Genomic DNA, 12,346 nt, shown 5'->3' with positions numbered 1-12,346 from the left:
CCCAACTTTCCTTGAAACTCTTGGAAGCTTTCTTGGTACTAAGAAACTGCGACTCGCCCAGAAATTCCTTTCTTGTCGGGAGGAAAAAGGCCTCTGGAGCGACATTAACGCCAAAGAACGCTACAACCTCCCTTCAAAAACAATAGGAGTGAAATACTCTGCTGTCTGCGAGCCATTAAAGGTGCCTTCGCACCTACAGTCTGAATTCTTCAGGCTGAGCGATGGTGGAAAAGCTTACGTTGTCACAATTACAGGCAAACTGGGGCTTTTTAAATGAGACTCAGAGGCAGACTGGACATTTGGTTGATGAATTTAGGGGTTTTAAACAAATAGAAACAGAGCTTCTGTAACTTCAGCAAAGCATTAATGGACGTTGGTGTTCATACCAGTTAAACACAGGAATAAACAGCTGAATATGGAAGTCTGTGGCTGCCATTGTTAAAGTTATACTTTGCTCCCCATTTATGTGCAAGCACGTTGTGTGAAAAATGTCATTTAAAAACATATAATCCAATTTTCATAATATGTAGATGATCGTCTTTTTATGATTTCTTTGATTTTCTATGATTTGACAGAGTTTTAATGATGAATATGGGGGCTTAAAAATATATAGAAACAGTTTCTATAACTAAAACACATCATTAATGGACTCTAGTGTGTCCAGTTAAATACATGAATAATTCAAAGTGGCAAATTAGAGGATGTTCGGACAAAACTGTAAAACAAATTGTGAATTTTGTACAAAATCAAGACGTAAACGACCTTTTTAGAAAAGAAAACTGATTGTAATTTATCCCCAAATTTGAGCAAATTGCCACCGATGACAGTCAGCCGAATTAGCTTTTAGCAGTTCCTGTTTGCAGTGTTCCCATGAATGTAAAGACAGATACAGCTGGATTACTTTGTTCAGAAGAAAACTTTAAAATGTGATGATTTTCAGGTGAGCTCTGGCAGTGTGAGGAGGGTTTTTGATTATTGTTATTATTTCTACGTGGATTTATTCGCAATAGACATCAGAGATGGATAGTGCAGATGTGAGTCACACTAAATTAAAAAATATATTTGTATATATATTTTTCAATTTGATTACAAGATTGCATTTTATTATTGACAACCCACGTCTTCCATATACATCAGGAGTTTGTCCTTGCTTTGTTTTTGTCTTCCCTTCCTGCATTCAAATGTCAGCATTTGTCTCAGTCTAAAACCTTGAACGTTTGCGTTTTGGGGTCATTTCCTGTTTTGGTTCAGACCACTTTCTTAATAAGACTCTGAGTCTGCAGCAGACAGGACGGAGACTCACACCTCTTTTTATTTGGTATCAGCAAAGTTAACATCTGGCATCAGTCTCACATGGATGAACAACCTTGAACCAAATGAAAAACAATGAGTGACTTGAGCTCCATTTAGATGCAAAGATGAAAATAAATCTCAATTAACACCAAAACAGAGGCGACTGTAACAGCTAGGGGGCAAAATAAGACATCATTTTTTTATGAAAAGACATTAGAAACGATAAATGTCACGTCTCAAAGTCGCTTCTGTCGTCATGTATTGAAAGTGATTTTTCAGCCTTGAGGAAACTGAGTCGTCTGAAGGTTTGCAGCCTGGTTTCTGAGCTGTTTGCTGGGAACGTATTTCCCTTTGAGCAGCATCCCTGTTTCCTGGGAAGAGGTCGTGTTGATGATGAGCTTCATCCAAAAAACAGAGAAAGGCTAAAGAGCCAGAAAAGCTCCATTTGATCTTAATCAGTCTGTCTGATGACAACCGCTTGTGATCTTAAAATGCTTTGATCACTACAGAAATGGTCAGACGTGCCTTTTCAGGCCATTAACGGCTTAAATTCCCACAATTAAAAGTCATCAGTCTTCCACATTGAGGCCACGTTTCTTCAGCTCTCCGTCACAGAAGAGTCTTTTTATTTCCATGGAAGCTTCTTATCTCCGCCCACAAGCTGTTTCTGGTCCCGTCCTGCGATCAGATCGTCGTGGCCGACTTGACTTTGGAGGAGAGGACCTGCCTGAACCTCCTCTTCAGCTCCTGCATGTTGGGAGATTTGGGTCTGGCCAGGTGGAGGCCTCCTCGTCGTTTCTCCCCGTTCCCTCCTCCGAACGCCCGGATCACCTGGAACAAAGAGAAAACAGTGACTCGCTGGAATGAAACCGGACCTGTGACCAAGTCTTGAAGTGTAAAATGTCAAAATCTCAACGTTGGATTAATTTTCTACCAATGTAGTTTCATTAAACAAACTAAAAAATCTTCAAATATTGGATTGTATTGACTTTTATCTTTTATTTTAGCGTTTGTCTGAACAAGACCAGATCCTGGACATAATTTTCAAGCTTTTTCTTCCGAAAAATGTTTTTGTTTCGAGTGAGTTATCTCCTACTGTAAACACATTGACATATTTCCTTCTTATTAAGTTATAAAAAGTGTGTTTGCAAACATGTTTCATTCATTTTTAGTCACAACAATGGCCGACCGATGAGTGTAACTCCAATTTTACACTCTCCTTTTAACTCTGTTTTGGTCTCCACCACATTCTGGTGACATATCTGGCTCTTTAGCTGCTAAAAACTCCACTATGTTCAAAAGCTGGACGCCTACCATTGTCTTTCTGCAATTTGACGCCATGAAAATCTGGTTTATTAGATTTTTTTTTTGTGCTAAAACCGAAACAATGGGCTGAAAGAAGCTAAAACGCTCAGTAGAGCTGAGGGGAACTGCAGAGTCGGGTGATAATTCTCTGATCCATGCAGCTTTAAAACACCTCATAAGTTAAAGCTAGCTTAGAAAAAATGGCTATAATAAGTCTTGAATGTTAGATCCTGCCGTCTTTAAGGAAACAGAGCCAAATATAACGAGCCTCTGGGCATGAACTCTTACTACTCAACCAGAAAAGCAAACATACAGAAGAGACTTATGTGGGCTGGTATCTGTCTTTCTGTCCAACGAGAAAAAACATGAGGTATTTTTGTATTTTTTTCTGGTGCATCAGTGGGAAATGGCCTGTAAATCAAGAGTTCCCACAGGAAGTGAAAATCAAAGTGCATAACGTCCTGATATCTTTCTATAGCGTCTTCGTGAGAAAAAGTCTTGCATATAAAAAGCAGAGCTAAAAACGGTCCGACATCTTTAACAAGCCGATGAATCGACAACAATAAAAAAGTCCCACCTCTTGACAGAGATGCAGGAAGGCGGTGTGGACTCCCTCGTGGTTCTCTCTGGCCGAGGCCTCGAAGTAAACCCCTCCTGTGAGCAGAGGCACGTTCAGATCAGGGCGGCTCTTATCTGTCAGATAACACTTTACATTCCTCGTTCATTAGGCAGCAAGAAGGATACAGTTTAGAGGGAGCCAGAAATATGTGTCTGTCTGTCTGTGTGTGTTTTATTTACTCCACACTGGTTATAATCGGATCAACATCTGCCAGATGCCTGAACAAATTGGCTACTGTGGGAAAAAGTTCTGTCTGCTGTGTTAACTGCATTTGAATCGGGTTGGATCAACAAAAACAAAACATTGTGAAGCTTTTTTTAATGTCGTGGACTTGAATGAAGGGACTGTGAGGAAAGATAACTGACGTTTGGGAAAAAAAATAAGCAACTAAATGATGTAAAAGACCAGAAGAAACATCAAGGGCAGGATTAATGAAGAAAATATCAATTAAGACATAAAGAAATGTAATTTGTTTTGTACTATAAGCAATGGATCCTGCATAAGAACACAATTTACTTTGTATTGTACAGTTACATATTGTTACATTTCCTACTGTATCATATTGTATTTTATCCTACTGAATCGTATCATATCGTTTTGTTTTGTTTTGTATCATTTCAAGTCATAGTGTACCATTTTGTTTAGTATTGTTGCATCGTATCATATTGTTTCATATCATATCATGTCAAATCTCATTTTTGTGCTTTCATACCGTATCATATCGTATTTTATCATTTTGTGTCGTATCGTATCATATCGTATCGTATCATGTCTTATGTGTCGTATCGTTTCGTATAATGTTGAATCTAATTTTTGTGCTATTGTATCATATTGTATTTTATCATTTCGTATCGTATCGTATCGTACTGTATCATTTCTTATTGTATAATGCCGAATTGTATTTTATCCTACCGTATCCTATCGTATAAGATATAACATGCATTAACATTCTCAGCAGCCAGGTTTTGACAAATGTGTTAAGATTTTTCATGACTAATCTGAGTCATCTGAGAGCTTTTGGCAAGCGAGGCAAGTCCTGTTTTAATGTGCGATACTGCATTTTACATTTGATCAGTTAGGCTGAAAGACCAAAAATGCATGGCAAAAGCAGAAAGAGGAAGAGGAAGAGGAGGAGGAGGCCCCACCTAGTGAAGCTGCCAACGTCTCTCCTTCGTCTGCCGGCACTTGTCGGGCTCTGAGCAGGTCGCTCTTGTTGCCAACCTGCAGCGGATTACAGATTACAGGATAGATTAGATTACAGGGATTAGGGTTAGTAGGTAACTGTTGTCTGTTGTAGACAGGACGTAAAGACCGAGGCACTGCTACACTTGAAGTTGACATTTAAAAATGACATAACCCTTCGAGTCTGCCAGCAAGTTCACTGACTTATACACACTGACCAGTATAACAGGTATATTCCCAGAGGGGTGTATGCGTCGGACGTGTTGGTACAGCGGCTGGATGGTGCGGTAGCTGTTGTGGTCGGTGATGGAGAAAACCAGCACGTAACCGTCCGCCCAGTAGATCGACCTGGAAGTGCGAGTCATCACGCAGCCGTTACAGGGTCTTACTTTATTTAGTTCATTTCATATTCAAGTTAATGAGTCTCACCTGTTGATCTGCTCCTGGCAGTACAGGCCGTCAGCATCGTCCTGAAATATACACAGACAGGAAATAGCAGAGTTTAAAGGAGCAGTCTGTAGTTTTGGGGACGAAGAGAAAGATCCTCATTGACTTTTAATACTTCCTTCCTCGTTTTCTTGATATTTTCTTTCTAAGGAATCACCTGTAGATTTGTGATCTTGAGCTCGGCTACATAAATAAAAATAGACTTGACTACTGAAGTTCAAATTGCTGTTTTTGTCCAGTCACAGTCACATTTTCTGTCAGACAGAGCCTCCTATTCTTAACCCACCCAGAGAAAAACATTTCCTCATGCCTCAGAGTTAGTCGAGACTTTAGTCAGCAGAAAACAACAATCATTTGTTTTAAAATAACCCGTGAAAACTTTCAGTGGAAGAGCAGGAAGTGGTGTAATGTTCATTCCCAGTGGATGAGTTCACATCCCATACCAATATATAATATTAATGTCGGTTTAATATTTTTCTAACCTCGACCGAGTCGTTTTAGTCGCCTAAACTTGAAAAAAAGCTACTGATGTGTCTTCGTCCGGTACCGATGGAGGTGCCACATCAGCAGAACGTGCATCTGGTTGTCCACAAACACTTTAATGCCTCATCCCGAGCCGTTTAAAGTGAGTAAGCAGGTGGTGATTTTACTAGAAAGGCACAGCGCCAACACAAATTGGCTGTTTATGAACACACACCTGCTGGTTGGAGTTTGAACTTATAACTCCCAAACCCAGCAGACCGCCCTGGTGTCACCTCAGGAGCAATTAGACTTCAGGTTCGGTGCCTTGTACTTTTTTTTTTTTTACCAGCAAAAACACATTTTCTGTAAACAGGAGTTGATTAAAAAAATGTCTCCTGAAGCAGCTTTTTAACAATCTTCCAGGAGTTCAGAAACTCTTCGACCTCTCTGCCTCCACACACCAATTATTCTGGGTCTAATCTCTGAGAAGCACCATCGGGACGAACTTCCTCGCCCTCCGTTATCTCCCCCAGCTGTAGGAAATGAGCAGCTCTGAAGGCCTGGTTTTGTAAACAGGCTGCCGGTGTGGAGCCGGGTTGAGCAGCCGGGTGGCACGTTGCACTCATTATACTCATCAGAAGCGAGGGGATCGGACCTGAGGTCACTTCCTCGTACTTCAAATACATTCCTGAAGTTGCTTTAAGATAAAATAAATGTCAGTTTGTCTGTCCAGGACTTTAAGCAACGATATCAAACGGAGATCTGGACTTTTTGAATGTTTCCACCCAGTTTATGAATAACAGATGCAAACTTTAAATATTTCAGTTCCTCTGTGTTTTATAAAATAGAGCGAACCAGTCACTAAAAATGGAAAGATTGTTTATTTGAAAGGGTTTAAGGTTTTGTTTGGTCTGAACTTTTGCACCACAGTACATCTACTGGTGGTTTCCCAACCTATTTACCTCGTGACACGTGACATTTCTCGCGGTGGACAAAACAAACATGGCGCTAAAAGCCGAGTCACTGCTGCTGGAGCTGCTCAGAGGGGTTGAACACAAATTGTAGGTTTTAATTGAATCACAAAGCTCCTCAAAATGTCTGATGTTGACTTTTCATTTCCTGTCTTCTATGCCACAACAGTCTACTCATCCCACGAGGAAGTTTACATTATGACCCCTCACCTATCGAGCTCTTCTGCCTCTGTGATCACTTCCTCGTGGAAACAAAATGTGTCTTCACACACTGAAGACGCATTTTGTTTGGGAAGGCACGACACCAGTGATGGTGTTCGACCGCTAAATGATCTTTGAGCAGCGTAGTGCCAAAACAAAAGAGCAAAGACCACCAAAAATCAAGATACAAGAATCATCCGCTATAAACCTGCTATTGGTTTGTGGACGACTGTGTTAAAGCCTTGAGTCTGGCAATATGGCCGTCGCCATGTTGGTTTTTTGGAGGCAGAAGTGACCATATTTGGACGAGAGGGTGGAGCTAGGGTCTGACCCAACGACACGCCCTAAATCGTACCCTGCTTTATTGTCTATTTTACTCTAAATGGAGCCATAATTTACAAAATGAACATCGTGCTGTGTTGAAGAAGACCTGAAACTCGAGATTGAGACGATAATCTCATCAGGAAACTGCTTACTGAGGTAATAAATCAGGTGAGAAGTCGGGTCGTTTTCTCATAAGCTTAAATTCAACCTGACTTCTCTTTCTGAAACCAAGCAGAGGTGTGTTTACACTTTCTGCTCATAACGCAGCTGAAACTGTGTGATGGAAACACAACTGCTGTTTCTCTTACCTGGAGAGCGACGCAGGGAGTATCCTGGATCTGAAGTGACACTTCCTCCCCATCCAGCGTGACCTTTCTGGAGTAGAGCGCCCCTGGGGAGGCCGAAAGAGACGGGTGGATGCATGAATGAGTGGATCAATAAAGTGGGGTTTTTCCTCTGGAGCAGTCAGTCAGTAAATGCTTTTATTTTCGCTGCTCGCTCTGACAAATGTTCCCTTCTCTTATTACAGACAGATGGATGGAAACTCACCAGTGTTTGCTTCATAGTCCCCGATGAACCTCTTAGTCAGAAACCTGACGATCAGAGCTGCAGAGAGACGAGAAAACGAGCTCAAGGAAGGAAGAAAACGTCAAAATCAAGATGATACATGCCAGTTTTATAAAGCCTGCTGACCTGCTGCAGCCTACTGACCTATATAACACTTAAACATTTGCTCTCAACATGTGTTTCTGGAATTTTTTTCCCTTTTCTCTGACACATACTTTTGATTTTCTCTCATCGCAGAGAGATGAGCGAAAACAAACAGGCCCAAAGTCTGAACTGAGGAAAATGATTCACCAATACTCAGAATCTGGTGTTGCAATCCTTCATGCGTCATCTTATTCTGGTTAATGATTTGCCTTATCTGTCTCTTGTTGTTTTGGATTTCTGGACTGACTTTTGTGAGGCCACTCTGGTGTATTTCATCCCTTTAGGATCCGTGTTAGCCTCAATAAACCCTCCCATGTATCTCACACATTAAAGGGCCACTCAAGTGTTTCAGTGATGCACTTTGATAAAGTCAGCAGAGTCACAAGAGAGAGTTTAAAAGAAGAATCGTCAAAATCGGAGCAGCAGAGGCCGAGATATCCCGACTTTTATCGTAGGTCAAGCTCCGAAATCCCTGTATACTACATTTCCCATAATGCACCACGATTGAATCTTTCATTCTCCCTCACTTACATGTTTTTTTAACATATTCAGTTTGTAACGGACACTTTCTGTTAGAAATGTTTCGCCTCCGGGCAAAGATAAGACGACCCTGATGACATCACTGTGACATCATCAGGGTTGTTTATAAAAAAACAAACATAATAAAATCCAGCTGCTTTCACAGGCTGAGTACTTCTCCTCACGATGAGTCAACTGACCTTAAACTCAACTACAATTGCTTCTATTTTTACTTGTGAGTGGAAAAAGATTTGTTTCTTGTCTTGGTTTGAAATATAACTCTGAAAATATGATCAGATGTTTTAAATCTAACATAAACAACCTGGAATAATATATCCTCCATAATTAAACATCTTCAACAACCGCTGTCGCCTTTGTTTTTACTGACTTTGCCTGTATTAGATATTTATAATATAGTTTCTTTACTCTTGTTTTTGTTACCTTAAAATGAGCCGCCATGTTTGTACGGTAGCCCCAAATGGACAAACTAAACACTGGCTCTAAGGAGGGCCTCATAGAGAAAGGTGACGCGAGGGGTATTCAGTTGGGCACACAGCTAGATGCCACTAAATTAAAAACTCCTACACAAGACTTTAACGTGTCACTTTACACGTCTAGTATGCTTCATTTATCTAACACCTGTCACGACACTTAAATCCAGCTAACACATCAATAAAATCATAATCATAACGTGACATTTGTCGGCTTTATAGCAAATAAATATGTTTTCTTGCATCTAAAGAACAAGATTTTTAGGCAAAGTCACCTCTGCAGCGCTACGTTACTTCATTATAAGACTGTTTTATCATATGTTTTACCTTTATCAAGATAAATTGCACAACACACTGTAAGTTTTAAAAGTTGTACGACCTCAAAACCTTTAACGAATTTAAATTTTTTCAGTCACTGTTGGATTTTACAGTGCATTTATCAAATATCGCACTTCTTTATACATATATAACATTGCACAGTGCCTATAAAAAGTATTCGCCCCAATGTCATCACTTATTTTACATTAGATACTTTTTAATTCATTCATTTTTTGTAGAAATCTGTTTTTTTTTTGTACAATTTCTGTCAAAAAAGCCAAATCATATTGACCGTGACTCAATTTATAAAGCAATAAAAGGAGAATATACTGAATATATATAATATTTTGATTAATTGTGCAGCGCTAATCTAAATAAATTATAAATAATATTATAAGACTCTGAAAGTACATTTTGCTGATAATATTTTTGTATTTTTATCAAGTAAAATTATGATTTCAGGACATTTTTGCAGTATTTTTACTTTGTGGCTTTTACTTTAACTTAAATAAAGCATATAAATACTATTCCCACAGGTGAATATAATGAAAAACTTACATTATTTATTAAAAATATAAACAAACAAACAAATAAACTATAAAAAAAACAAGGCTATAAGTTTTGAGTTGATGCAGAATGTCGCCCCCTGCTGTTCAGGACTGGTTTTAAGTCATTTCCACCACATTTTCCACAACTTTCCTTCAATATTCCCACTTATTACTAACAACCATCACACAGACGGTGCTGACATCACGTTGCATGCATGATACGTGTATTAATCAGCTGTTATTATCACGCTGAGGTGCATGAAATCTGCATGTTAATCCCTGCAGCACAACTTCATACTCCTGCACTATAAATCTTCCAGTACCGGTTTTCCCGACGTTGCTCGCCCCCAGCACCACGATCTTCACCGTCTTGTTGGGCACACAGTCCAGCAGGGGATACTCGGGTATGGGGACCAGCAGGAAGTTCCCAGACCCGCTGCTGCTGTTCATGGTTCCCGGTGCAGGGTCGCCAGTCAGCCGCATTTAGCTCCCACTCTGCCCCCTCAGACCAGCCCTGAAATAAAACCCCTAACCCCGCCGCAGACCCTGCACCTCCCCCGGGGAGGAGGGAGAAGATCACTCCTGTGCTCCCACGATCATCCTGCACAGAGCTGGAGATCTCCTGAGGTTGTTTCTTTGGGATAAATCTCCAAAAATTCCCAAATATTTTCCAAGAATTCCAGTTTTCCTTCCAAAAGTTTGAACTCCTCTGAGGATCTCTCAGGAATCAGGTCTCTAAAACATTATAATCACCACGAAGCTGCATAAATAAGAGCAAATAAAAGAAGTAATCCGGTTCGCAGCGAGTCCAGATGCTTCTGACTGCGGACAGAGAGGAGGAGGAGGAGGAGGAGGAGGAGGAGGAGGAGGAGGGAGGAAGGCTTTGGACCATCCCCTCTGATATTCCCCTGAGAGAACTGGACTCCTCTCTCATATCATTAAGTGTCTCCTGGCCAATAAACAAGGAAGTTGAGGTTTATAATAATAAAAGCTGCTAATAGATCAAGATGACACGACACTGATTTACACTTTTATTCTAGTTTCATTCATAGTTTGATGAAGACATCGACTCATCCGTGGAGATATGGAAGATCAACCCCGCCAAGAAGCAAAACATTTAATTTAAAGTATAAAAAATGTACTGATGATAAATGATCAGAGTCAAATATTATTCTGATTGATTTGTTTCTGTCTTGTCTAAAAATCTAAATTATAAGACGGTAAGTAAAATAGATTTAAACCGGCTCCCTTATTATTTTACTATTTAACATCTGACATCTGTTTATTCTCTTTATTTGGCAGAAATAGGCTTCCTACACCTTATTATTGCACACATGCTGTGAATAAACATCCCAGGCAAAGAAAAAATAGATATATAAATATATTTTTTAATTTTTTTAAAGTAAGGAGTAGAAACAATATCAAAAATCAACATTACAAAACTAAAAAAACAACAAAAATATTACGTTTGTATGCCCAAGGTTAAGAGTTTTACAGAAAAACAAAATCCAAGATAAGATGTATTTAAGTAGCATGTAAATAATGTATTTTTAACTTTAAAAACGAGTTAAAAACATTTAAAAACCCATAAAAGCCCTCTTCAACTGATTATTATATGTACACTCAAACAAGCGACTCTTTTAGCTGAAATCATCCAGGTGGTGTTTGTTTTTAATCCCACAACTTTCCTCTCCTCCACGAACAAGAACTACCGAGACCAGCACATGAACAGACTAAGTACATTTTATTAATCAGTCGTTTTGATGTGTATAAAAGTTTAAATCACACACAGAGGAGCGCTCGTACCGCCAGTGTCGCCAAGCGCCGCCCGCCTATTCCAGCCCCGCGTTAGGAATCGAACGGACCGACGTTGTGCGTCGGCGACACTCCCTCACAGCTCCCCAGTGCCGCACGAGAGGCTGCTTCAGACAGCCGCCACACCGGAACATGCGTGCGGGACCTTCAAAATAAAATGCAGATATTTTTTATTTTTATGTTCATATGTTTTTATGTCATTTAAAATACCCCTCATGCTGCTGTTATTGTCTGCCTGAATTTCTGTATTTCATCCTTATTGAAGTGGCTTATATTTGCTAATGGTATATGCTATTGTAAGCTTGTGAATTAGCGAGGTTAGTTGTACAATTTTAGGTTAGGTTTTCAGTCCAAGGTGAGTCGGAGAGGGGTGTTAAGCTGAATAACATCTTGATTTTATTTTAAAAACAAAAGGAAAATTAAACTTTAAATAAATATGTTAAAAATCAATGTACTGTATATAATCTTGAGCGTATGGGTTAGCTAGCTGTGTTTGAAAATGTCTTGAAAGTGTCAAAATGTCAAATAATATATACATTTCAGGCTGTTAAAGTACCATTTTTTTTAAAAAATCTATGAAAAAACTGGACACAAGAGGCTTGAATTAAAGTTAGCTAGCAGCTAATAGTAGCTTATATTAATAATGTATTAGCTTTCCTAAAGTTAGCGAGCAGATTAGCTAGGCTACACGATTTTACGTTCAGTCTAATTGGAGAAGGACTAAACAAAATCTTGATTTTACTTTAAAAAAAAATAAGATGTTCATGTTAAAGTCTTGAAAGTATCAAAATGTAAAATAATAGTTCCCAACTTTTGAAAATTCTCTGTTTAAAAAATTGTGGACTCAAGAGGCTAGAATTATGGTTAGCGGGCGGCTAATATTAGCTAATGTTAACGCTGCACTAGCTTTGCTTTTGTTTTGTTGTTTGTTTGTTTTTTACTTAATTTACACAATGCAACTTAGAACAAGTAACAATTCACCACCAGAAACAATGTGTGCTCTTTGTTTGTTTTGTTTTTGCATTTGTTATTGTTAGCTCGCAAATTAGCTAGATTAGCTAACATTACATCATCTGTGAAATATGTGTCAAAGTTCATTTAGGGCATGGGGGAAGTTTTCAGCCCGGTGCAAAATCTTTA

The 12,346-nt window shown here is 39.3% G+C and overlaps 1 protein-coding gene across 2 annotated transcripts; it reads right to left on the bottom strand.

Annotated features, from left to right (window-relative positions):
• Positions 1-1,285: 1,285 nt before the first annotated feature.
• On the bottom strand, positions 1,286-10,205 carry rasl11a (RAS-like, family 11, member A). 2 transcript variants are annotated; one of them, XM_073474756.1, is made up of 8 exons: positions 9,715-10,205; positions 7,354-7,410; positions 7,113-7,195; positions 4,829-4,869; positions 4,618-4,747; positions 4,363-4,438; positions 3,176-3,252; positions 1,286-2,124 (listed from the first exon to the last, which is right to left on the bottom strand). In XM_073474756.1, the coding sequence occupies exons 1-8, from the start codon at positions 9,872-9,874 to the stop codon at positions 1,978-1,980; spliced, it is 771 nt and encodes a 256-aa protein (XP_073330857.1). In that variant the 5' UTR covers positions 9,875-10,205; the 3' UTR covers positions 1,286-1,977. The 2 variants fall into 2 exon arrangements, with proteins under 2 accessions (XP_073330857.1, XP_073330858.1); XM_073474757.1 differs by lacking the exon at positions 9,715-10,205 and adding an exon at positions 7,516-7,656.
• Between the last annotated feature and the right edge of the window lie 2,141 nt (positions 10,206-12,346).

The sequence above is a fragment of the Pagrus major genome, chromosome 10, assembly GCF_040436345.1.
Source record: "Pagrus major chromosome 10, Pma_NU_1.0".
Classification (NCBI taxonomy): Eukaryota; Metazoa; Chordata; class Actinopteri; order Spariformes; family Sparidae; genus Pagrus; species Pagrus major.
The sequence above is the reverse complement of the archived record's forward strand: the minus strand, read 5'-3'. Positions and strand labels throughout refer to the sequence as shown.